Source organism: Herpailurus yagouaroundi, unplaced genomic scaffold, assembly GCF_014898765.1.
Source record: "Herpailurus yagouaroundi ecotype Mexico unplaced genomic scaffold, PumYag 164, whole genome shotgun sequence".
NCBI classification, from domain to species: domain Eukaryota; kingdom Metazoa; phylum Chordata; class Mammalia; order Carnivora; family Felidae; genus Herpailurus; species Herpailurus yagouaroundi.
Window position 1 is genome coordinate 831,513 of NW_024412405.1, and position 26,599 is coordinate 858,111.

The 26,599-nt window shown below is 49.4% G+C and overlaps 1 protein-coding gene across 1 annotated transcript in view; it reads right to left on the reverse strand.

The window, feature by feature from the left end:
• CUL4A (cullin 4A) overlaps nt 1-26,599 on the reverse strand; it is a 46,982-nt gene that overhangs the window by 13,651 nt on the left and 6,732 nt on the right. The window contains exons 5-17 of the mRNA XM_040486968.1: nt 23,576-23,679; nt 17,666-17,735; nt 16,441-16,514; nt 13,770-13,932; nt 13,191-13,280; nt 11,786-11,868; nt 8,760-8,827; nt 6,573-6,691; nt 4,002-4,194; nt 2,641-2,745; nt 2,222-2,332; nt 2,053-2,138; nt 1,520-1,627 (exon numbers count right to left, since the gene is read on the reverse strand). Of these exons, the coding sequence (XP_040342902.1) occupies nt 1,520-1,627; nt 2,053-2,138; nt 2,222-2,332; nt 2,641-2,745; nt 4,002-4,194; nt 6,573-6,691; nt 8,760-8,827; nt 11,786-11,868; nt 13,191-13,280; nt 13,770-13,932; nt 16,441-16,514; nt 17,666-17,735; nt 23,576-23,679 (1,374 nt within the window). The remainder of the gene's footprint in view (nt 1-1,519; nt 1,628-2,052; nt 2,139-2,221; nt 2,333-2,640; nt 2,746-4,001; nt 4,195-6,572; nt 6,692-8,759; nt 8,828-11,785; nt 11,869-13,190; nt 13,281-13,769; nt 13,933-16,440; nt 16,515-17,665; nt 17,736-23,575; nt 23,680-26,599) is intronic.

Sequence of the window (26,599 nt, forward strand, 5' to 3'; positions counted from 1 at the left end):
AAATGCTGAGGACGGATGGGGGTGGAGTGAGGTTTTCTGGAGGTGGCTCACTTTCTGGAGGTGGTTTTCTGGTGTGAGGTTTTCTGGAGGGGGGCACAGAAGCCCTGGAGAACGTGGGAACTGAGGGGCATAGAGCCCGCAGGCAGCTCAGGACACAGCTGTGGCACCTGCAGACAGCAGTCGCTTGGGGAGGGAGGAGGGGACTGCAGCAATCTGGGGCGTCTGAGCCTGGGGACGTTGGTGCGTATGTGCTCAGGACCACAGACTCACAGGCTGGAGGCTGAGGGCCTGTGTGGGCTGAGAAGGGAGCTGATAGGCTCTGGGAACGTTAGCGTCTAGAGTAGAGGTGGAGGGCCCACAGGAGAAGACAAGTAACACGGTGCATCAACTGTACTTCAATAACCAGTTAAAACAAACACAAAAAGGAGACAACCACAAAGACCAACCAGCAGAGTCAGAAACAGAAGAAAACCCTGAAACAGAGAGTCTTGGAAACGGAACAAACAGCCTCACGACAGGCTGTCTCCAGCCTGGGCTCCCAGGTGCCTTTCTTGGTGCTTTCTAGAAGGCCCTTGTCCCTGCTGTTTTCTTCCCGGCTCCACCCCAAACCAGCCAGGGGACACAGGCCGTCATGGTGAAATGCTGTTTTCCAGAGGCTATGAGGACCCTGCAGTTTTACTTCTGTGATTTAAAAAAACCTCTCATTAAATACTCCGTGACAGGCAGCATCTCTGTGCATGGTATGTGTGTAAGAAGTCCACAGGGCAAGTGCCTGGGAGGCTCAGTCAGTTAAGCATCAACTTTGGCTCAGGTCATGATCTCGAGGTCTGAGTTCGAACCTGACACTGGGCTCTCTGCTGTCGGCGGGGAGCCCACTTTAGATCCTCTGTCCCCCTCTCTCTGCCCCTTACCCTCTTACGCACACGCGCACACACACTCTCTCAAAAATAAATAAAACACTTAATGTATTTGGTTTCCATAACTATTCCCCAGACACTTTTATCTTTTTTATTTTTATTTTTTTGATGTTTATTTTTGGGAGAGAGACATAGAGCATGAGTAGGGGAAGGGCAGAGAAGACAGTGGGGGAGACACAGAATCTGAAACAGTCTCCAGGCTCTGAGCTGTCAGCACAGAGGCCACGAACCATGAGATCATGACCTGAGCTGAAAGTTGGACACTTAACTGACTGAGCCACCCAGGTGCCCTTTCCCCAAATACTTTTTAAAATTTACTGCATGGTGACTGGGTGGCTCAGTTGGTTAAGCATCCACTTCTTGGCTTTGGCTCGGGTCATGATCTCACGGTTTGTGAGTTTGAGCCCTGTGCTGACAGCTCAGAGTCTGGAGCCTGCTTCAGATTCTGTGTCTTCCTTTCTCTCTGCCCCTCCCTTGCTTGCGCTCTCTCTTTCTCTCTCAAAAATAAACATTAAAAACAAAAAAACCCCAAAGCAGTCCACGGTACTTTGGCAACACTGATATATGAAAAATAAAGGGCAAACACTCTTTGAAACACTTACTTCTGGAGTCAAATGCACTTCCATAGGTGTGTATGTTGGCCAGTACCCCATCGTAAGTATGTTCACGGTTAGATCTATAGAGCCTGGGTCACTCTGATTCTGCATATACTAAAGACAAAGTAAACCAAGAGGAAACAGTTACTGTAGAATGTCATCAAAAATAACTAGTTCGTAAAAGAGTAAACAGTGTAATTTTCAAACCACAGTTCAACATGTGTTTGCACCTAGTCCCAAGAACACATCCCACTGAAGCCATGCAACATGTTCCAAAGTCATTTGGGATATTTTTTCTTTCTTGGTTATGTTACCAATACAAGACTCTAGGACACTTCTTTAAATCAAAAATTTTTATGCATTTTTAGGGATTACTTTTCTTTTTCATTTTGAATTTCAGTTATTTGGACATGTGGACATGAGCAGTATGATTCTCAAGGCGGAGGGTTTTCCCTTGGCTGTCGGGCGGCCCCCCCCCCCATGTCCTAAAGCGGGGTGGCTCCTGTTCGGCTGTCCCACGTGAGACAAACAGAGCTTGCCTGCTTGAACTGCACCATGATGTCCTTGGACAGCTCCATGTCCTTGAACATGCCTTCCAGCTTGCTGGTGAATGCCGCGCCACACTCTGGGACAGAAGCGGAGGCGTGAGCACCCCCGGGGACGAGGCCCAGCGCAGGGAAGGGTACACCCCGGGGCCCACACGCTTACCGTGCTTTAGTTTGGACAACATAGATTTTTCAGCATCTACTGAGGCGCTTTTTCCAACAAGGAGTCTTTTTGCCAAATCTTTTTTATAAAATGCTTCGAAGACATCTTTCCCTGTTTATAAGCAAATGAAAATGGCGTGAGACGCTGGACTATTAACGCGCACTTGCTCACTCCTGCTGAGACTCCAGTGGCGACTGTGCCGCAGGGAGCTCGGCAGGGGCCTGCGTGGGATGCCCTCATAGGAGGACACCCGCGCTGCCATCGGTGGGCGCCCACCCCTCCATTCCCCGTGCTGACACGGAAGCAGGAGTGTTTCTGTCCATCTGTCTCAAGGAAAAGAGGGGCCCATGTACAGACGTGTTGACCATCTCGTCTCTCCCTGCTCAGTGTTAACAGGAACAGCGCAGAGTGTGTCTCACCGTGAATGAACCTGAATATTATCATGACCTTGTCGAGAATCCTCTCCAGCTCCTCGTCTGTTGCTTCTTTATTACCCGCTCTCAATTTTGAATCAACATGTTTTGCTGTGAGAGTAAAAGTTTACAGTATTTAAAAAACAAGTATTTCTTATATAATACATTTTCTAAATAGGAAAAAAGAGCATCTTTAATTTCTACAAGCAAAAAGTAGACAGCAACACTCTAGAACCTTTCCAAAAAGATATTATTTTATGACAAAAGGCAGATCATGTGAATTTTCTATGAGAAGTATTTTCAAGTCATGGGAGATAAATAATTATACCGCTGCTCCAGCAACGGGAGGGCCCCACCTTCCAGATGTAGCATCCCTGAACACAGGCCTCTCGTACCTGAGACCACAGATTGGCCATGCCTTCCAGAAGCCCACACTCCAGGAGTTCAATACCCACCTCTGGAGAAACCACAATCCAGAAAGTGGTATGAAGGCCAAGCTAAACCGCCTTGTGAATTTTTTTGTTTGGTTGCTGACTTTTTCTTTTTTAAAGATTTAATTTTTTTTTAAGTAATCTCTACACTCAATGTGGGCCTTGAACCCACAACACCAAGATTAAGAGTCGCACGCTCCACTGGCTGAGCCAGCCAGGTGCCCCTTTCGTCGCTGCTTTTATTAGTTTTTTCCCTTCAGAATTTTTTCATTATGAAATCCTCTGAACATACACAGAGGTAGAAACTGCACAATGAACCCCACGTCCCCATCACATACCCTCAACAGTAGGAAGTTCAACGCTGAATCACTGTACTTACTACATCTTTCTTTGCCCTTTGCCTAAAAACTTCCACTGACTAGTGAGAGTCTATGAATCCCAAAATATGCTTTGCTATTATCACGACATAATTGTATAAAGTGATAATTTAAAAACTGCTTCATCTTAAAACGTGATCTTTTAAGACCACATCCAATTTTACCCTATTTTAATGCTGGTGAGATAACGCGAAGACAGGGACACACTAACGTCTCCATGCTAATTGGTCACGTCACCCTCGTAACGCCGAGGCACTCGTATATAGCAAACCCTCTTCTTCCGATCCCAGAGCGCAGATCAGCGGCCGTGCTCCACACAGAACCAGAAGCACCTCTGTACTCTCTCTTCCTTCTTCTGTGACATCAAGCTGCCACTTGACAAAATCACTGCTCCGTTCTCCCTTATAAATGCCATGTGTGCTTCTACACACACGATAAGTATACACACAACCCTTCTCCACCTTCCCCAAGGGGAGCTTAAAGATTCTGGGGAAAGGTTTTGCTTAAATTCTGCTTTCTTTTCCCATATTAAAACAACGTCTGGAAATACGTTTTCTACCTATCAGTTCTGCGGGCTTATTTGGCCTCTTATTGATAAACGTCTCAAAGGACTCCTTCATCAAGTTGATGAACTTCTCGTTCCTCTGGAAGCATGCTTCTATCACGTGGTCCACTCGGTCCTTAAAATCCAGCAGGTCCTGTACCATATCTTTGTCTTTCTCAGGATTGATGACAATTGTTGTCCCGAAAGTCTACAAGAACACACACACCGCATCAGTGGCAGGTAACGGCACCACACATGTTCTCCTGAGACTTTAATAATCACCGTTGGTGTTAAATACTAAATCGTTTCAAAAGTTCCACAAATTCAGTGTACGTTCAAGAAGTTAAGTGAATATGCAATTAATGCTTCAGTGTTTGAATCCTGCTTTTGAAAAAATTTGTGAATTAGTGGGAAAATGTCCACTGCTTAAAAACAAAAACAAAAATAAACTTTTACTGGGGCACCTGGGTGGCTCAGTCGGTTGAGCGTCCAACTCTTGATCTCAGCTCAGGTCATGATCTCACAGTTCGTGAGTTCAAGCCCCATACTGGGCTCTGTGGAGATTCTCTCTCTCCCTCTGCCCTCCCCAACCAACCCCCACCCCCTGCCCAAAATAAATTAACATTTTAAAAAAACCTGAAAACTTTCACTTACAAATTTCTCAGACGTTCCCATTAACCCAACACACCTACTTGGACTTCTTGACTAGAGTTTCCTTTTTCTTCCACTGCTAACCAAAGCCCAGTTTTAGGCTGCATTTTTAATTGAAAAATGCTATATTAAACATCACTAGAAGTCTATTATGTGACAATAATAGTTAGCTGTTTGATGATATAAACTTTGGTAGATACAATTATACTATTTGATGTGTTTAGAGGAGGGACAGAGACAGCAGGCCCCAAATGGAGTCACTGTGCTAAGCCTCACGTCAGCAAACCAGGGCTTAACACCTGACCTAACTGAGGTTTTGGCCCCTCCGAGGAACAGAGTCTTCAAGCACTCAATCACTAGGCTTGTCAGCACTAGTGACGTCATCTGCCAGACGGTTCCCTGTCATCCCCTCAGGAAGGTGACCTTGCCACAAGCAATCAGTCTTTGCCAGGATAACTTCCTAGTCCTGCCCCATCCTGTCTATAAAAGGCTTCCCTATCACACAGCTCCCCGAGGCTCCTTTCTATCGGCTGGATGGTACCAAATAAAGCCAGTAAGATCTTCAAAATTCCCTCAGTCCAATTTTGTCTTTTCAGATATGTACTTTGGGAAAACTGGTCTTAATAGCATACGTACACATACTTACGTATCCTATACATAAGTGAAGGCAGATTACTGGCAAAATGGTACAAATGAAACTGGCAGTGATCCCTTCTGGAGAGGGACACGGTATGCCCAGCAGGGGTGGGAGGGATTTTCCTCCGTACACTTCTGTACTGAGTGCATTTAAAAATAACACACACACACACACTGCCAGGGATCAGCTTCACTGTGATAACGACACAGTGTAGAACATAATCTCCACTCCTGTCAGTGTGACTGCATGTCGCTGACGGACACTCAGGAACAGCGGTCACACCACTGATCTCTAAGACCTGGACTGCATGTGTACAGGGGAGCTCTCACGTTCAGCACACGTTCCTGCTCCTAGGGCTACTCGTCAGCAAAGCCCTCGTTCTCCAATCTTTCTGGAACATACAGTTCTGTTGCTGGCGTGAGTTGGTAACCACGTCCAGCTCCATGTTGTTGTGTACAAAGTATCAGGGGGTTGTGCCTGTGGGCATGAGCTTCCCAAGTGGAGGCAGATAAGCAATCTTAGGACTGATTATTCCATAAAGCAGCATGCGTGCAAGCTTTCCATCATCCTTTCTATATAACTGAACTTTCTGTGACCACTACAGATTCACGTGCAGCGGAAAGAACAGAGATCCCTCCTACACTTGGCTCAGCTCCCCCTGATGGCAATATCCGGCAAAGCTGCAGAATGGTATCACCACCAGGATCCTGGCACTGGCACACTGCGTCCAGCTTCTCCAGGCTGGGCCCCCCCCGCCCCAGAGTATGCGGGTCCCCCGACTTGTCACCAGTACAGCCTTGTGCGCCCCCACCCCCTCCGTCAGCATGAGGGCCCTGCTGCTGCCTTCCCATGACCGTATACAGACGCGTCACAGAAACATCACAGCACTGTGACAGTAACGGATCTGGATGGTGGGAGACGTGGCAGCACACATGCCACCAAATGGATACACCAAAACGTGTAACCATTCTCACGGTCGATGAGCAAAGGCATGAGGTGTTTAAAAATCAGATGCACAGAAATGCGACTTTTTGAAAGTTGTGGCTGTACGTGGCACCGGAGCCCAGGCAGGTGACCGATGGCAGCCTTTAATGATGTTTGGCTGTGGGGTGCTCACAGGCGGGGCCATCTTTCAGAAAAGGTTTGCCTCAGTCATCGGGGAGGAAACGTAAGACTGCTGTCCACCCGAGCCCCCGCCTCGAGAAGAGCCCCTCCCCATGTCGGGAGCCACACGGCCGGGAGACAGGACGCTGCCCTCCACAGGCACGGTCACTGCGCATCACGACAGCCCCACGCACCTTGATGTACTCGCTCCAGTGCTGCAGCAGGACCTGCTGCCCACCCTTCACGCGGCTGAACAGCTGGTACATCTGGGTGAGGTCGGGCACTCGGTTCTCATCCAGCAGCTGGTCGAGCCCTGCGACGGCACAGCGAGCGTTAGGGCGGCTCGGGGGTCCATGTGTGAATGGGCGCCTCACACGTGTGGGGCCGACCCCTGTCCTCTGTGGGTGAGAAACAGTCCTACGCGGCCCCATTGGCCAGGCCCCACCGCCAGAGGACGCTAGCGGCCGTGCTGCTCAATTCAGGTCGCCAGAGCCCCGGTCCCACTAACACAGCGGCCAGGGCAGCGCCCCTGGGCACCTCTCACTATCATCGCTCAGAGAGCAGATCTGGGGGCCCGAGTCTAACCTGTCAGGTCATCCACTCTATCCGCTTATGCGATAAGCCGTGAGAGAGAAGCGTCTGCTGTCCGTTGGGGATTCTGAAGTATTTAACATAGCACTTTTGGGGGTTTTCCTGTTTTAGGTATTTAGATTTTTACGAAGCCTTTCTAAAACAGTATGGAAATCAGGAAGAGAAAACTGTCTAAGATGTCTGCTTTGTGACAGCCCCGCAGAGGCTGCGAGGCAGGCGTGGGGAGGTGTGAGCCATGTGACTCAAGTCTCAGGTTCTTCTGTCACGTGGGCACAGTGTCCACACATCAAAGGAGGTAAACAGGTGCACACAGGTGCGTCCTGGGGCCAGAATCACACATCTTTAGCAAGGGCTCCGAATGTTTATTTCTCCGAATTACATTCTGACCTAGTGATGCAAATAATTTTTTTTGCAAATAATTTTTTATAATTTATCCTACTGAAAACCTAAATGTCTTTCTTCAAGAACTCAAAAACTACAGCTTCTCATTTTTCAAATGTCTCTTAATAAAATTTAGATTAAGCTTGTACCTAATTTGCTATGTTCTTGGAAGACTTTATGCAAATTTCTACTATTTACTTAAAGTCATTCATCCTAAGACTCCTTTCAGAAAATACCTAGTATGGGGTTTGAACACACTTGCTTTAGGCGGACAGTAAATCCAGACCTCGTCCGTGTGAATGATTCCCAGTGCAGAAGGACAGAGATCCAGATTCGCACCTGGACCTTGGCTTAGGGGCTGTGCTTGGAGGCACCTGTGTCAGGCTGTTCGGAGCCGCTTTCCTTACTTGTATGATGGGGTCATGACTTCACAGGGTGGGGAGGGGGGGTTCCTGGGCCTAGAAGATACCGGCACTCAGTAATGCCAGCTCTCCCCTCCTGGCTTTGTTCTGGTTTCACGTGGAGACCCTATGCTCAGGTGTCTCATTACAGATAATAACCACCACCTGGCAGAGCAGAGTCCAAGTCAGAATATATTTGGCTATTTATTTTTCTTATAATTTATAATTTACGTCCATAATTCTGGGCCTCCCCATAATTAAGCTTTAAGGTCTCCAACATCTTGAAATAAATCCTGTAGCTCCATCATGACTTTCAAATGGTAACATTACACACCTAATAGTTGTACAAAGTACTGTGAAGGACTGAAAAGGGGGAGACCGTGCGCTCTGAACCCCAGAGAACTAAGCACACACTGTGAAGGGCACAGACACAGAGGACAGGCGGGACGCTCCTCCGGGACACACAGTAGCTGCTGGAACCACCCTTACCAGGGCCTGACGAGCAGCACCAGGGATGTGGCGCAAGAGGGCACGCTGCCCAGTCAGCAGTGCTGCGCCCTCCCTCTGCCAGAGGAGGGTTTGTCCGGCATACTCGGGACTCTGGCCAAAGTCCCCAGCCACCTGGCAGTTCACGTGGCGTTCAGCCTCTTGGGGGGCGTGGGGAGGAAGCCCCACCACAGCCGCGCAGCCCGTGCGCACCCTTGGGAGCTCTGTGCCTGCCAGCGCCTGTAGGTACCGCACAAGGACCCAGCTGCAAGCTGTCTGCGGCCCAGGGGGTTTCTCAGCAGCTTCAGCTGAGACCAGCATGTCCTGTGATTTCTTGATTTCTACCAGACGCCTTTCCCGGTGTTTCCAGGGCTAACATGCCCGTTATTGCCAACGATTTTTAGTGACTGTCTCATCGTAATGGATGTCTTTAAGCTGGTATTTATGCCGTTTCACTCACTTCCTTAAAATGTCAAGGGCGACCATGCAGGGTAACTTGACACAAAAGTTAGGAAAATCTACCTTTCTGCAGAATTGCTGTCAAATGTTCTCCTAACAGCTGTTTCTCCACACAAGCAATCAATGGTTTCCTATTATGAGGCAAAAAGACAAGGTGTAAGCAATTGATGGAGAGACTTTGATCACCTGTAAAGATGGGGCATTTACTGTCTACACACCTGACACGGAGTTAATCAGAACAGCCATCTCCCTGCTGTCCATGAGGACTCTGAAATCTTTCTAAAGACAATCTTACTGGACAACAGAGATCAGGGGTCCAGGGAAAAGGAGACACCAGCAGACAGTCAAGTGCCCTGCACCCCCATGCCTGGCTGGCAATTGTCAAAACAAAGCTTTGCCTTTTGGATTCAAGGAACACTGGCCCTGTCCCCCACTCTGCGGCCGCCCCTGCTCCAGGACCCACAACCTCTACGTGGACAGGCCTGCCCCCTCCCATCACCACTTATCAAGGAAGCTCCTCTGTGAGGCCCAAACTACGGAAGTGTCACATTGAACAGAACATTTGAAACTCTGAAACATCGCCAAGTGTGACTGCCACAGTCATGGGGACATGCACAACTGTCCTTCCTGAGTACATATTCCATAGTTCATGTCGTTTTAGTTTTTCTTAATCAGACATGTGCTTTAGTCCAAGATTATTAACTTCGGGTATCTTCCCAAGTCTTTGCTTCATAAAGAACCTTACAATGGCCCACCTTAAACCTAACAGCGACCCCAGAGAAAGCACATACCCCCCTCGCGAGAGAGCAGAGGTCAGACCTGTGCCCACTGAGAGGTGAGGGTCTGCCTCCGGGAGAGGCAGCATGATGACCGGAGGTGGGGGCGGAGGTCAGAGGTCAGGGGCTGACAGCAGGGAGGGCCAGTAGTGCACCGATCCTCCTCCAAACAGCTTCAGCGGCACGTCACCAGGGGGCAGTGGGTGGTTTCTCCTTGTTGACTACTGAGTAACGCTGCCTGAATATTTGCAAGCAAGTCTTGCGGATGTTTTTACTTATCTATTTGGGAGTAGAACTGGTGTGTTGAAAAAACACCTAGCTCTGTCTACCACTCTGGGGAATTGAGGAGCTAATGATCCGTCTTCTGGGCAGCTGCCCATGTTCCTACTGACCATGCACGGCGGTTCTGACTTCTGCTGGTCCTCGCCAGGGCTTCGTGCTGTGTGCCTTTTTTACTCAAAAGCCACGGTGGCAGGCGTGAGGTGGAACCACACTGGTTTTGATGTGCAGTTTCCCGATGACTGGCTTCGCTGAGAGACTTGTCCTGTGCTCACGGAACTACTGCCTCCAGGAGGCGGGCAATCTAGACTCCATCACCGTTTCCATTCCAACAGCCCATGCAGCACCCACATAAGCCCGGGTGCCATTGACAGGTCCCAGCAGAGCCCAGGGCAGAAACTGCAGGCCCCTCGAGCCCAGAGGTGCAGTCCTGGGGAACGCGCTGCCTCAGCACCCAGGTGCCCAAGAATCGACCTTATAATCTACAGTGACAAAGTGACAATCTACCGACTGTGCCAAGCAGCAGGAGAGCGGGTCCTTCCCACACTGAGGGATGAGAGTCCCTGGGGTAGGGCCTGCCGGGTGACCTGGCTGTGGTGTCCAGCATGAGGCGGGTCACAAGGTGCAGTTCAAAGCAGTGCCCCGCTGCCCTCAAGCATGCTCCACGTCTGGGATGCCGTCTACTGTGCTCTGAGGGCGTGGGGGCAGGAAGGGGCATGTGGAGCCCAGGGCGAAGGCAGGTGTGGCTTGCTCAGCCGTGGCTTCCCTCTTCTGTCCTTGACGGCAACTGTTTATTTTGTGACATCTGAATCACCCAGCGCGGCAGGAGCTGCCTCAGTCAGTGCGCCCTCCATCCACCTGTGCTCGAGCCCAGAGGCGAACCACCTTTATCTGTTATTCGTTTGCTTAAATAACTTACATATACTTGTAAGCAATATACTTTTTAAAATTGGGGGGAGAAATTTCAAATCTAGCATATGCACAGGGGTGGATGAGCACGTGTGAAAAGGAAAAGGACTGCTGTGCCCAACGCCTACAGGTCATAAGGTAGAAGGCCCCAGCGGCCCCCAAGGCCCCAGTGGCTCCATCCTGAACTGGGCGGGTGATTTGCTTGCTGTTCGCCATGATTTACCATGTATCTCTCTCCCTGAAGTTCTTGAACTTCACAGTATATGGAAAACATCAACAGAAAAAAATGTTCCAGATACTTAGCGAAGACTCTTATCCAACCTTGATGTGACCTGCTGGCACATCATTTTCCCTCCTACTCCCTGTGCGTCCCTGCTGCCGACCTCCAGCCCCTGTGACTCCCTGGTCCCCAGGGGACCCGGAACACAGCTGTCCTGGCTTCAGCACGACCATCCTTCTATGTAGACCTGGGGCTCCCCATGGGCCCCTCAAATGTCTAAAGCAAGCTCACCTTTCCTCTCCTGATCCTCTGTTCTCTGTATTCTCAAGGTGCCACATCGGTGCCCCTCTCATCCTGCCTGCCCCACTGCACTTTCTACCCTTCAGTCTCTTCTATCTCTGGTTTCTCTTAACTCTCCTCACTTGAATAAATGTTACGTGCAGGGTGAGAAACAGACATCCACACAAGTTTTCTATTTTACTTTTCCCTATCTGCTTACCAACTTCAGGTTTAGAGAAAACAAAAATTAGATGAGAAGAAAAAATGTGTCTTGATACCATAAATAAAAATTACAGCTACATTCCACGTCTAACAAAAAGTTTACAACCCAAAGTGCCCGACACTCAATTATATTCCATCAACATAAATAGAATCCCTTGTCACTAAACCCCAAGATGCCAAGTTCCTCAGCCTCAAGTACTCCTTTCGGATGAGAACTCACAACAGGGCACTTGTTGTGACTCACAGGTGCTGGATAATCACAACATAAGCGAAACGTGCTAACAACAAAGATATTCTGATAGTACTGGCTGAGTCCACGAAGACAGCGTTTATTTTAATAAACAGCCAGGAACAGGGCGGGCTATGGCCACACCGTGAGAACTGAGTAAATGAATGGTACTCACTGTGTGCTGTGGTCTAGGTACGTGATTACTCGGTCTCCTTCCTCCTCTAAACGCTTACTTACGTGGTTAAGATATTCTGGAACCTTCCAAACACAACATTTATACATGTCAGTAACAAAGATTTTATTTTTTTTTAAGTAACAAAGATTCTTGATGTTACCCAAGAAGCTGAAATACTGTTGTCCACAGAAAAATTAAAAAAACAAAAAAAACCACCTTATATATTCAAGGCAAGTATGAGAACAGATGAGTGGGGGGGCGTGAAGGTGGGCAGGATACATAGTATAGAGTTTCCTGAAACTCAGTTCTGGACAGTAAAAGTGACCTCTAGAGTGAGGGCAGGGCAGCCCTTCTTTGCTGTGTCCCGCTCACCGTCAAGCTCCTGGGATGAGGCCGTGGGTCCCTGCCATCACTGAGGCCCTATGGGCAGGCGAGCAGCAGCACTCAGGTCAGAGGGTGCAGGCCTAATGGCATCCCCTGGCCCCAAACGAGTGGGGTCAGCAAAAGCTAATCGACAGACTGGGTGTTCACTTGGGGAGGCCAAACAGCACGGATGCAGAAGATCTCCAGAGGCAAAGGGCATTCCTCCTGTCACCTGACGGCCTAGGGGGCCCCCTAATACGGTCTCTAGCGCTCTGACCCAGTGGTGGCAGCAAGGCTGGGTACCGCACATAATGTGTCCTCTCCAAAACCGGGATGGAGAACCAACGGTCAGTTCATCCTGCGCGACAACGATCAACATTTGGGGGAGGGTCCCCAGGGGCTTCCTTCAGTCTCTGCTCTAACTGCTTGCCAAGATTTTGGGTTCATATGGCTACTGTTATATGTTTTTTCCTGTGGTCTTTTGGGTAATTTTTTCCAAAGCCTCATACAAATGGAAGATTTGGGGTGTGCTTGGGTCATCTTTACAGTTAAGATTTCCTTTTATCCTCTTGTTTTAACTTGAGTTACTTTACATGTAGAAGCTACCTTACTGGCTTTTTCACTTGGCAGGGGAAGGGCAATAAAAAAGTTTCTAAGTCAAGGGCGCCTGGGCAGCTCAGTCGGTCGAGTGCCCAACTTTGGCTCAGGTCATGATCTCACAGTTCGTGAGTTCAAGCCCCGCGTCGGGCTTTGTGCTGACGGCTTGGAGCCCATTTTGGATCCTCTGTCCTCCTGTCTCTCTGCCCTTCCCCAACTCGTGCTTGCTCTTGAAAATAAACATTTAAAAAAAGTTTCTAAGTTATAAGAAATTAAGTCTTTACTGTAAGAACAATGAAGGCTGTGACTGAGAATTTCAGCTAGATTGTGGCTTTCAGAAGATTTCTTATAAAATGTTTGTGTATGTGGAAAGACAAACTTTTAAAAATTAAACGCACTTCTTTAAAAAGAAATAAGGTGACTCAGAAGTACCTCCTTGTCTTACCTCTCTTTCTTGCATTAATCTCTGGCCTTCTGCAGCATATAAACAATTAGTTTCTTCCAAAAATTTCACTTCAAATGAATCTTTATATACCTAAGAAAAGAGCAAAGTTACTGGGCAATTACAGAAAAGAAACCTACCTTTGGAAGTGCTGATAGTCCAAGCTTTTGAGGGAGCATGGCTGCGGTGACTTGCCCTAAGGAGTTGCCTGTGTGCCTCTCCTCCAGAGGCCTGGGCAGATCGGCCCAGCTCATGGGCTCCTTAAGGGCCTCAGGAGGCACCGCCCTGGCCTTGGGGCACTGGGTCTGTGTCCTAAGGGCACTTTCCTCTGTGGTTCCTGATCTGGCATTAGCCTGACAGTCACTCCTCTTGCTCATTTTTAACAGCCACTTTTATTATTTTAGTTTTTTGCATTTAAATCTTTCCTACACCAGTTTATTTTGGTATAAGTAGTACAGACTATCAGGAAGTATTGGGGCGTTTAGGACAGGGCAGATTACCCGAGGTCAGACAGCAAACTCAGCAGACATAGATACAGACTAGTAGGAGTTATTGGTAAACGTTTAGGACAGGACAGATTACCTGAAGGTCAGAGAGCATACTCAGCAGACTTCTTAACAAACTCCGATCCACGGCTTCACCACTTCTTTCTCGTTCAATTAATAGCAGAATCCCGTCAATACTTTTACTCTGAACCATTTTATCACTAATGATATGGTTTCTAAAAAGCTCCAATCCCATATCCCTGTACAAACAGTAAAAACAAGACTAGATTTTAGTTTCATTTTAGAAGTTCCAGGTGAAGCTCCAAGCTACATGGTGCCTGTTAGCCCAAACTGTTGATTTGCTAATTCTCTCAATCCACCTGTCAAGTACTCCTTTGTTGTGTTTTCATTTGTGGCCAGCCTGCTGTGCCTTGTATTTGCTTTCTTATCAAGGCTGTGTCCTGGGGTGGGTCAGGCATCACTGAGAAGTACGTCAATCTGGGAACAGCTCCCATCCTTCTTCCTGGGGCGGGATCACACACTCGCCACCTGGCTGGCCCTATCCTTCCCTTTTCCGTGTCTGGTCCCTCTCCAGAGCTTGCCATACACCTCTTCCTCTGATGGCACCCGATCCCCTCCGTTGGCGGCTGGAGTGTGAAACGCACTGCGAAGAGGCCACCACACGCCCTCCACTTGTTGCTGAGGAATTCAGGAGGAAACCAGCTCTCGGCAGTTGTGCAGACACCATGGGATAAAAGGTCCTGTGCTCTGTTCAGACAACTCCACAGGTCCCCCAGGAGCCAGATACTGAGCAGACAGACACAACTCAGTGCCTGGACCCAGCAGGATCTTCTGAACGGGCAGTGGGGGGCGGGAGGGGCGCGGTGAGCAGTAGACAGGTGAGTGCGGATTCTGGGGAGCCCCACCTGTGGTGAAGCCTTTCCTCCAATGCACACCACAAAAGGCCTTTCTGGTTCCCTGCAGGAGGTGCAGGCCTGGGTCTCGTGTGCACTTGGAGGACACAGCAGTCAAGCACAGCAGTCAGTCGTGGGGGCTCGAGCCGGCCGCCTGGGTTTGACTCCTGACCCCAGCCCCTGCTCACGGTGCCTCTGGGTCTCTGCCTGTCCTTCCCTAACCGCAAATGGCATCACACACACTGCTTTACGCCCGTAAACCCTTTCCACACTGGGCGAGGCAGGTAGCAGGTGCGGTACGGAAGAAGTGTTCACTGTTGCTCTGCTTCTTCCTAAAATCTCAATCTCCGCTTCCGGCTTCAGCTGCTCCCCACAAGCCATCGAGCAGTCTTCTCGATCCACGTCTCTGCCTCCCCCACAACCTGTGTGTCCTGGGCAGCTGTTTCCACACAGACCACACTTCAAATTCGCTGCCCCCTCCCCTCCACTACCACCTCTCCTACCTCAGCCCCTCACCAGTCCTGCTGGCTCTGCGAAGCTCAGGCCCAGACCAGGGCTCAGCCTCCATCCGCATCCTGCCTGGGGCGTCTCATACTGCACTGTCCCGCTCAGGTTTTCTGTCTCTGACAGTGGCCCGAGGCTGCTATCGCTAGGCTGTGAGCAGGGCTTACAGTTTATATGACACGTTATGTTATAAACTATGTTCACAAATGAAGTTCTGACCCGGCAGCCCCACAAGCTGGGAGCACTCTGCCTCAGTTTCTCCGTCTGTAGAGTGGAGGCAATAATGGTCATCCCCTGCAGAGCTGTACCACAGACTAAAGGAGCAGGTGCCAAACCTCTTAGAACAGTGCTTTGTAGAGTAGCAACCACGTGACCTTCCGTTATCTTCAGTTACATGCTTGCTGTTTCTATGAACAAAGGCTACCCTTTCTGCAGCCGCGTGCGGAAGCCTAGCACAGTGCAGGTGCAGACGCCAGTAAGAGAACGAGGAGCAAAGTGGTGCTGAGGATGGACAGACATCCAACCAGGAGTGTCCAAAGCTGCACAGATGGGCGGGAACATGAAATAAAGACAAAAAGTGTCCGTGGGTCTGGTAAGCAGGGGTCACGGACACCTCAGGAAGGGCGGTGTCTGTGCCTCAGGTCAAAGGAAACAGACGCAGAGGAAACTGAAAACAAAGCACCTTGTTAAAGAACTTGGGTTTAAAGGGAATGGGAGAATGGGCTTCTATACCAACAGAGACCGGGAAGAAGCCGAGGGCGACATCAGGGACAAGTCTGATCAGGAGGCAGGAGCGGGAGCCTCAGGGGCAGGTGGAGTGGCAAATGGCATCAGCAACAGAGTGTGGAAGTCAGTGACGAGCACCCAGAGCCACAGGGCGGGGAGTCCCTGAAAGATGCTGGGTGATTGACGAGCAGACTGAAACGAGGTCTCCGTATCTGTGGTCGGTCAGCCGGATGGGGAGCTGTGGGGGACTTCAGGGCCCCGGGCCATGACCTCACCAGCCTCGGTCTTCTCAGAGCAGGGCAGCTGCTGGAGTCAGTGAGCGCCTGGGCCTCTCCGTCCCAGCCGAGGTGAACCGTGTGCCCTTGGTTCCAGATGGCCCTGGCGTGCGGCGCCCAGGGACAGAAATGTGGCTTCCCACAGTCCTGCTGTGTTTGCCCGCCACCTGTACTGTGACACTCACTGCAAGCTGGTCAGGGTGCCCCAAGGGGCTCCTCCTAGGCATGGCCGGCCCGGCTCAGCCCCCTCACTCCGGGGCTAAGGTACGCCTCGGCCTGGACAGGTGTGCTAGTGATTCTGGCTGACATGAAGGAGCACAGACACGGCCCTACTGACCAGGACACTCACCAGATAGAAGGAAGCATGGAATTCTGCAGTACGTAAGTGCGGTCCAAAAACAGGAAAATACTTCTGATCATGATCTGGCAATTAGAAAAGCATTTATTTATGTAACTCAGTAACTAAATATCCAAGAGTAGGCCTTCTGAACTATAACTGGTAGCTGTCTCAAATCTTACGGTAATTGTTTCTTGAGGATTCTCCCCACCAAGACCTTCATGACTGATTTTTTCCCCAAATTTAATTGCTCCTTTGGTGTTTGATTTTCATCTCTTTTGTTCAGAAAATCTGACTATAAGGGAAATCTGGTCACTTCCTGCCTGATGTGGTAAACCTCACAAACCTGAAGAGATGCTCTAAGCTTTTTAAATAATTAGTCCTTGTCACATCGGCATGAGACTCTTGGCCACATGTTTGACTCTCTTTGGCAAGCCGAGCGAAGACGACACAGGACCACCAGGAACCTTGTGATTCTCCTAACATAGCCTTCCTAACAGACGTTTATCTCTTCTGACCATGTACCAGGTGCCTGGCCTGGAAAAGAGGTTCATTCATTGTCCCCTACTCACCTCCTTATTAGGAAAGGTACTACTACCATGTTTCCCCCACAGCCAGGTCATGCTAAAAACTCACATGCATAAAAACAGATCAGAATCAATACATCTGCAAAGTCTAAGACTTTGGCTGTCCAGTTACAGTAAAAACCTGGAAGTCAGGCTTGATTATCAGGCATAAAGTGGGATTAAGAAAAACTTTAGAGACCCATTCAGGAATCAGCTCAGGTACCGTGGGCTGTCAGGTGGGTTTGAAGGTCAAATTAGCAGCTGGCCCCAATCCAGAAATGCAGCCATTCACACAGGCAGCTTTTCCCTGCCCTGTTGTCCTACTATGTTGAGCTGGATGGCAGCATCTGACCCAAAACAGAATCCCAAACAGCACTTCCCTATCTCGGCCCACAGTCTGGCCCACACTGTCCTCAGATGGGTGAGGGAAGATGGACGAGGCCATCTTTGGTTAGAAAGGGAGGGGGGGGGGAAGACAGCTGGACTGAAAGGGGCACACCCTCCCAGCTACCCAATCCCCTTCCTGCTTAGCTACAGCAGAGGGTGAACACGACCAAGAGGAAGTGCGTCGGTGAGACCAGACACTGGGCTCTACCGATGAAGATTATGGAGATTATGGGACAGCACACTGTCCCTAAAACCAGGGTTAACAGAAAAGTCAATACGCTTACCATTTGTCTGCAATGATCTTGCCAGCATGTGTTAATCTTCTTTAAAAATAAAACACTATCTAGTGAGTCTGTGCAGACCTGCTAAGGAAAACTTTAGAAATGCTGGCCAATTATTACAGCTTTAACCCCATAACTGCAGCTCTTGACACAGAATCTACACATCATTTTGTTGTCAGAATACAGAAGGACCAGGGGCATCTGTGTGACTTAGTCGGTTGAGTGTCCGACTCGACTTCGGCTCAGGTCATGATCTCATGGTTTGTAAGATCGAGCCCTGCATGGGGCTTTGTGCTGATTGTGCAGAGCCTGCTTGGGATTCTCTCTCCCTCTCCAAAAATAAACAAACTTAAAAAAAAAAAAAGAATACTTAAGGACCAGAGGGGACCACAGGTGCAGGTTTTCTGCATCGCTGAACTGTGTTCCCAATTTGTGATGAGCCTCCAGCCACAACCCCAACTTTCCCGTTCCCCTCGTTGCTGTTATGGCCAGGTTCCTTGTAGAGCCCTGCTGGCTGAATTAACCACCAGGTCACAGGCTTCATGAATCTGGGTGGCTGGACCTAAGGGCCTATCCTGCAAAGGGTGGTGGGGACAGACCCCAACCTGCACTGTTCCAGTGGTGACAAAGCAGGTCGACTATTAATAGCACCAGGGAACAGGCAGTTGGAGGGAGGTGGCTGAGGTTTAACTTTAACCTATATTCTCAATGAGAACCGATATGAAGTCTCATTCATGCACCAAATTAGAACACTCTCACCTCGATAATTAGAATGTGTTTTTTAAGAAGGCTCAACATACTGCTTATAGAAAAAAGAAAACTCCAACACGGACTCCTAGAGCAAACTACAGCCAAATGCATCCAACAAGGCCTTCACAGGTTTGGGCAAAGTCATTGTCATAAACGTCTACACGCTGCCTATGGCTTACAAAACTCCCCACGTTTGTGCGCCTCCAGTTTCCCCAACCGCACGATACACATGCTGCTCCCTCTGTACAGTCCCAGCTCTAGGACCCTGGGCCAGCGATGAACTTCCCTTGACCTCGGTTTCTTCAGAACTGGTGTGAGGTTACATGTAAAATCCACAGCACGTACAGAAGCAGCGCATGGGCCAAGGTGTGAGCTGTGAAATCAGACAGGTGTCAGAGTCTTCAGTCGGCAAGGTGGTCTGATGGAGCGAGGGGAGCCAGTGGAGGGGAGGACACAACTAGGACTTTGGAAAGAGGACAGAAGATCGGGAAGCTGTAAGGAACTGACGGGCACACGTGCATCCTTGTCATCCAAGTAAGGAGAGCTGACCTCAGCCACACTGGTCCTGGCCACACATCTTATTTTCTCCTGGGGCTTTGCTAATAAATCACAAATAGTAAATCCTAGCAAAAACCTAGTCGTTCAATGGTTAACATGTTATTCCAGAAGAAATCTTTTATGACTGCTCAAATTTACAGTGGCCTACAATATGAGAACCTGACACAGACAGTCTAAAAAAATGAAGAGTAAGTCACAAACACATGTAGCAGGGACCCAGCAGCTCTGGCACCCGGTGCCGGACACAAGCCAATTGCTGACACCCTGGCAGGTCTCCAGGGCAGTCTGCATCAGCTGGGGGGCCAGGCTCTGTCGGAAGGTGGGGTTGCCCGGGGCAAGACTCCCACTAGCCAGTCCCACACCGCCGGATGGTGCAGGCGCCAAAAGCGAGCAAGCAGCACTCGGCCCGGCACAGGGCTTCCTTGGGAGGGAGCGGCCCTGCGTGTAGGGCTTACTACACGAGATGCTTCTCCTCAATTAGCTGGGTGAAGCCGTCACTTGCCGTTGTTTCCCATGGAAAACAGTACGAAACGGTAAGGCCGGCATGCACCGAGCTCCAGCCCTCTACATACCAAAGCCCAGAGCCTCACATGAGCACCCTTGGGGCGTTAAGACATACCGCCTGTCATCATAGGCTCCCAACACTGTCCCCTCCTGTCTGGAGAAGGGCCAGGCCTAGCTAAGGTTTTAAGCAGTGTACTGAGAGGGGTCAGTCAGGTGTCAAACAGCAAACACGGAATGCCCTGTGGCAAAGTGCGAATACATGTGCCCGTGACTACAAGGATTCAACAAGAAGGAAAAAACCCAAAAGACAGCGCCCACGCCAAGTAGAAGAGTGACTGGTTCTCTTTTCGCTCACGCTGTCTAAGCCGGGTTACCCCACTCTCCTACCCCAGCAGAGTGTGCAGAAGGACAAGCCGCCCTCACCCCGGCCCACCACCTGACACCCCTCACCTCAATCAGGTCTGCCTGCTATGACTGCAGAGGACATTTTCTGCCACAACATTTGTCACAGTTCACGGTTTGGACGATTGAATTATTGCCTCCCTCATTAGCCTACAAAGTCCACAGAGGCAGGAAGCCTGTCACGTTCACCTCTGAGCCGCAGCACTAACCAAGGGTCGCGCCGTGTAGACACACAAACCCAGCCTGCTGCCGGCGCTCCACACGTGCACGCGGGCTACACGCTGCTCACGGAGGGTCTTCGTAAAGAAGCCCAAAGCCTGCTGTCATCTACGGAGTAGGAAGACACAGGAAATCGTGAACACGCCAGTCACCTCTGTCCTTCTGCCGCGTGGACCACGCTGCTGCTATGTGGGACTCCACACGGATGCCGCAGGCTGGCAGGCTGGCCCTTCTGCGGTTCACCACAGTGGCGATGCCCTAGAGCTGAGTTGGGGGTGGGAAGAGTGAGTTCTGTGCACAGGTGCTGGCCGGCTCAGATTCCACTGAGAGCCGGTTGCTGTCATAGAAGAGGAGCTTTTGAACTGAGCCTGGGTGCGTGGCGCAGCCTCCTTTCTGCACCGAGTGATGCCGGGTTCGGCATGCGCTGCTTTTGGTTGAGGTGTGCATGTGCAGGAAGCCGTGGTCGTGGGGAAAGGACTATCACCAATAGCAGGGAACTTATTTCGAAAGGAGCAGGTAAGTGCAGAATCCAAACACATGAATGAAAGAACAGAGTCAGTAGTGTAAGAAAATCACAGTAGCTGACTCAATTCCATAGGAGTCCTTTACCACCTGTCTACCAGGGGCCTCCTGGCCTCCCTGAGCACTCCTTCCATTGTCCTCACCAGCAGCATGCGGCCAGTACAGCGGAGGGAGCAGTCCTTGGACCTTAGAAAGCAGCCACATACAAACTACAGGAACATCCCAGAGACCAGAGACACCCCAGCATGCTCTCCCTGGAGTACTCCTGCCTTGAGGGCCCGGCATCTGCAACAGCTCTGCTGCTCGGCCCCTTGAAGTCTGGCGAGGCTACCCACCCTTTCAGCAAAATGAGCTCCGAGGGCAGGACTGTGTCCCCCATCAGCCACCCCTCCCCCTGCACACAGCCCCTCCTGGGGGCGGGCACGCACCTGACTGCCCTTTCCTTACACCCCAGGGGCTTATCCGAGCCTTTAAAAACTCCCACCACCCTGACCCATAAATGCCTACCTTTATGCCCTTGTCAGTCTCCCTGGGGTTTAAGTTCTAAAGGGCCAGAACCTACTTCACTCCTGTTTCCAGCCCCGCCCCGCCCCCTTCTCTGAAATAAGGAAGTGCTACCTCTGGCCCACCTTGTCACCAGTCTCATCCTGCCTGTATCACTGCCAAACATGATACAACTGCACTGGATTCTTGCTTCAAATACCTGCAGGGGCCATCAGATGTGCACTTAAGTCCAGACCTTTCAGAGCGTGCACAAAGATTCAAACCCAAGCTGCAACTCAGAATTACGGCCTCAAATTCCACCAGTGTGCCCAGGTTCTGGCCTTGTCCCACAAGCGCCCCACAAGCGCCCCTCTCCGATGGCTCATTCCCTCTGGCTGGCCACACGCCACTGGTCCTTCATGATGGGACTCCAGTGTCCCCTCCTCTGGAAAGCTCTGCCCCAGCTGCTTCCTGCACTGCAGTTCCTGTCCCTGATTCTAATAACTTCATATCTTGGAACTCAAGATGCCTCACACCAATGACAATTCATATGGCAGAGTATCTTTTCATCTTTCTTCTTTAATGAAATACATCGTAGTTTCTAGAAACATGGTTTTGTCGCATCAAGGAAATGCAACGACCCTGCCCCCCACCTCTATCTCATCACCAGGACTACTGGGAGGGCAGAAAGGAGGCGATGCCATCATTTCCTACTGTCGGATAGAGGTCTGGACAGGAAGGAAGTCCCTGCTGAATGACTGAATTAATGAACACATTCTTGTAACCCACAAGGTAGAATTAACTGGCAGGGGGATAGTTTGATCAGGTAATCATGAAGTAGTCTTGAGTAAGCTGGGACAGCTGGGTTAGGAACAATCACAGCAGTTCACCCTAACATGTGCCTGTCCCAGAGAGGACACCTGGGAATCTGCTGGTGACTTCTGGGAAGTTCAGCCTAACATGTGTGGGCCCAGGAGAGGACACCTGGGAATCTGCTGACATCCGGGAAGCCTGGGAGTCAGGCTCCTTTTCAGAAGTCAGCATCTCAGATGGGCTCCTGGATCCATCACCCAGCCTCTGAGAATCCTGTGCTGTGGCACTGAGGTAGGAGAGGAGCCTCTGTGTGTCCTCAGAGGATGCCTCAGAGACGTGGTGCATACTGGCCATCTTCCAAAGGTCCAATGGTATGGTCACCTTTGTCTCGAATGGACTCATGATTTCTGGTAGGAAAGAGCTCTGCCAGAATATACTGCACAGGTGCAGTTACAGATGCCAATAGAACCAGAATGGACTCTGCTCACCCATTTACGGGAAGACCCCCTTGCTCTAGGCCATGTGGGCTTCATTGCCATGGATAATCCAGAGCTTCGACAGCAGGTGACAGAGCTGTGGCAGCTGCCCTGAGAGATTTTAGCAAACTCTGAATGCTTTAGTTTCTCAAGGGTGATGGGACAGAAAGGACTCCTTCAGCTAGAACAAGAGTTAGAAATGAGCAGGCTCCAACTACCTACTTTTGCAAATTAAGAAAGAGACCTGGAAAAGTGCAGTCACAAGCAGGTGTCTGTAATATTAAACCCACTTCCTAGTTCCCTCCCAACGAGACTAATAAAGGGGTGGGGGTGGGCTGGAGCACAGGGCCGAGGCCAGACTGTCGAGAGGATGTAAGGAGCCCCGTCTCCCTGGCAGACACTGGTCCTGCGTGGTGTGCTGGCAAAACTCGAAGATGCCTGGCCACCTACTTGCCTAGACTGCCCTCCCTTGACTGGTGGGCGGGCTGGGAATACGGTGGGTTATATCTCAGAAGACTCTGTCTCAGCAGGCCAGAGAGGGGCATTCTTCTGTTGGCTCAGAAGCAGCAACTAACCATGCTGTCAAAGAAGAGGCCTTGAAGCAAAAAACCAAGGGCAGCCTCCAGGGGCTGAGAGCGACATCAGTCCTGCAACAGAGGGACAGGAGTTCTGCCTGGAAGGCGGTCTGTGGGAAAACCTAGACCGGCCAGCCCGCGGTTTCAGCCAGTGACACCCTGAGCTGAGAACCCACTGAACCGAGCTGGGACTCCCTACCCACACAACCATGAGCCTACAAACGGGTGCTTGTTTATGTCGCCAAGTCTGCGGGAAATTTGTTATGCATCAGAGATAACTAATATAGATGGTTTTTCACAAGAATGAAGCACAGCAGAATAGAATTAAGACATTTCTCAGAAGTCTTCCTAAACACTTCAACCACACCCAATAAATGGACACTCTTTTGCTTTAATCAGATAAATAATGTAAATAACAAAAATTCCACTTAAAAAAATCTGTCATATTAGGTCACGTGAAACAAATGTTAGGTTTTGTTTTATAAATAAATCGGAATTTTGAAAGCTGTTGTTTTAATACTAACAACAGTCACTACATCTTTATCCTATTAATGTTCAGCCTCAAGAAATTTAGGTAATGCATAGAAACTCATGAGCCAAAAAAAGGATATTCTCTAAACTGAAGGATCTGCGCTTGGACATGATCTTCACAGACCTGGCGCAGCTGTTTGTAGAGTGTTGGGGAGACTTTGTGAGAACAGAGATTTTCGACAGCCTAAAAACAAAAGGAACAAGTGAATTATTCACCATGAATAACAAATTCGTTCTTTAAAAAGACCTGTGTATGTAAATAAAATCACAATCATAACAGACAAGCACCCCCTTCATACTTACAAAAACTACAAATAAACTGTTATGTTTAAGTTCAGGGTGATTATTGTCAGAATACTGGAATCCAGGAAGGGTGTGGTAAAAAAGGTAACAACAGCTAATACTGAGCACAGATTGGACGGCACACCTATGTCAGCCCATGACACCTGGGACCCCGCGGCGTCCCTGCACACATCTGAGCATCTACAATGCCCTATTTTTTTCTAGTGCAGCAGTCTCTAAACCTGGCCACTCACCACTCTTACCCAGGGACTTTAAAACAGATCTGGATGTTCCCATACATTCATCTGAGGTGGAAGACACTGGAAAGGTGGATGAGTTTACCTTGATGATTATAACATGCAACCAGGTCAGGAAATCACTGCTCCGGACCCTCAGTGACCACCTTCCACACAGGTGGGCGAGCATCAGGGCAGTTTCTGCCTGTAGCACAGTGAGGATGCTCCTGAGTGCCCAGGCCACACCGGCTACACTGTACTTGTTTCCTACATATTTTTCTGCAGGCTGCATGTGTAATTTATTTAGGCTTGTCTTAAGTTAATGAAGAAACAAGTTTTTTAAGCAGAAACATTTTTCTTAAAATACCTTTATCCACATCAAAAAATAATGTTTGCATATTCTCACTGGTTCTAATAACATTTCTTTTCCAATTTCATGTACAAAACCACCATCTCATTCAATCCAAGTGAGATACTAAAAACAGAAGTGTAGTTTTTTCTACTGACTAGTTTTGAACCATCTAAAAAAATATGGGGGAAACACTTCAGAATCTGAATTTAAATCAAATACTATATTCCTGAGGAAATAGGTAACTTAAGTTTTTATAAAGCTATTTGTTGTAGCAAGACTTGTAAATATTAATAGTTCCCATGTTTAGGATTATAAGATTGATACTTATTAACATAAATTAAATAAATACAGTAATCACTACTGTATAAAACACATGCACATTCACAAAGGTTAAAAGGGAACACAGAATGAAGATATTAAAAATTATAACTTGTTTTTTAGCAAGTTTGTTATCAGTGCAACAGCACAATACGGCATTCCCCTATGTGCTGCCTTGCTCTACAAATAAGGGCTCATCTACACTGTTAAAAGCCCCGAATTTCTTTCTCAAACCCTGTAATTCCTTCCCTTTGTAGTCCTATCTTTATACTTCAGTCAAAGTTCTATCCTTGTGTTTCTGAAAACCCAAAATAACCTGCTGACAAATGCTTTTGCTCCAGTAACTTAATTATTGGGAGATCCATAAGCATAATTATTATGAAACGATTTTGATGCAATACATGAAGAAAACGTATTTTCTTTGGTAAAAATCAAGATGAGCTTGGTAGTACGTGTCCTTCACGGAACATCTCACTCATGGAACCACTTTGCCTGCTCTCATTCCTGAAGGAGGAGTCAGTGTCCTCAAAACAATCTTACCCCAGTTGTGACATGCTGTCACTGTTGATTTTACAACACTTTTTCTCATCTATGTCCTCTTTGGCACATATTTACTATTTACATGAAGCACACTTAAGATCTTTTCTTAAAAGAGAACCCGGGGGCCTCTTACAAGCACCAGCCAAACCCTGGCGTAGACAGGTTTGCTGTGGGTGCTGTCCTTTCTCCGTGTCTTTTGCTGAGTCACTGCTGGTGTCTTCATGTTACAGGCACCCTCACTGGGAAGAGAGAGTGCGGCCCAGCAGGGCCCCTGGCTGACTCTTCTGTCAGTTACAGGAGCACCACAACATACAAGCCCCCTCCCCAAAAGAAGTGCTGGAGACAGAGTCCTGCTTTGGGGCGCAAAGTGCCCGCTGTGGGGTGTGAATTGGGAGTCCAACGGTACGGTGTGTTTCACATTACCCCTCACATGTGTAAGAGGCACAGCAGACAGAAGGAATTCAGCTAATCCAAGGATGACAGGAGGGGGAGAAGCCCTGTGTTAGTGTCTTCCTCGCTTTCACTCAGCCATGGCGGAAGCCGCCTGTCCGAACTGCCCAGGCACAGCTCTGTAATCTAAGTCTGCCAGGCCTCCACACCCAAGCCCTCTCCAGGTTGTCGTCTGTGTTGGGACAGACAAGTGCACTGAAGCCAGACAGATGGGCATACGGCAGATCAGACACCGGTGCGGTGCCTGTGCAGGGTGGAGCAGCAGCCCCCAGCATACTTGGCCCTGAGTGTGGAATATCCAACAGGACATTAAAGAGAGCCGTGGGGTGGGGGGAACGCACGGGAGCAATGAAATGAGAGCACACAGTCCTGGAAAACGATCTGTTTCATGAAAGCCTCGAAGGCCAAAGCTGAGCCCAGACAGAAAAAGGAGTGGAGGGTACCGTAGTGTGAGAAATCGTAAAAGAGAAAAGCAGGCAGATACTAGGAGCACATATTTATGTAGATGAAGGGAAAATGAGAGCCAGCCCCCAGCCCTGGGGAAAATCACACCTGGGCCAACCTTACAGAGAGAGGCGCACAGGCCGGGGCCATGCCAGAGCTCACACTTGACAGCCAGAGGCCGGCACAGTGCTCTCCTGGCACACATGCACAGTTCCGGGTGGGGGGCAGCTATGTCCCCTCTGTAAGTGATACTTGGTCTTGAAGGCGGACCCTACTCAATCGTGGGCCCACTGAAAGGTGATGAACTCACTGCTTAGAAGAAAGCGCTAATGGGGTTCTTGCCCGTAGGAAACGAGTACAGAACGATGCAGAAATTAAATTAGAGCTCAGATCTGAGTGAGAGAGTATGTTTGAGAGGGATCGGAAGTCACCTGGATGGGGGCTTTACGGCCAACATGGGCAGCGTGGGCTGCAGTACCGAC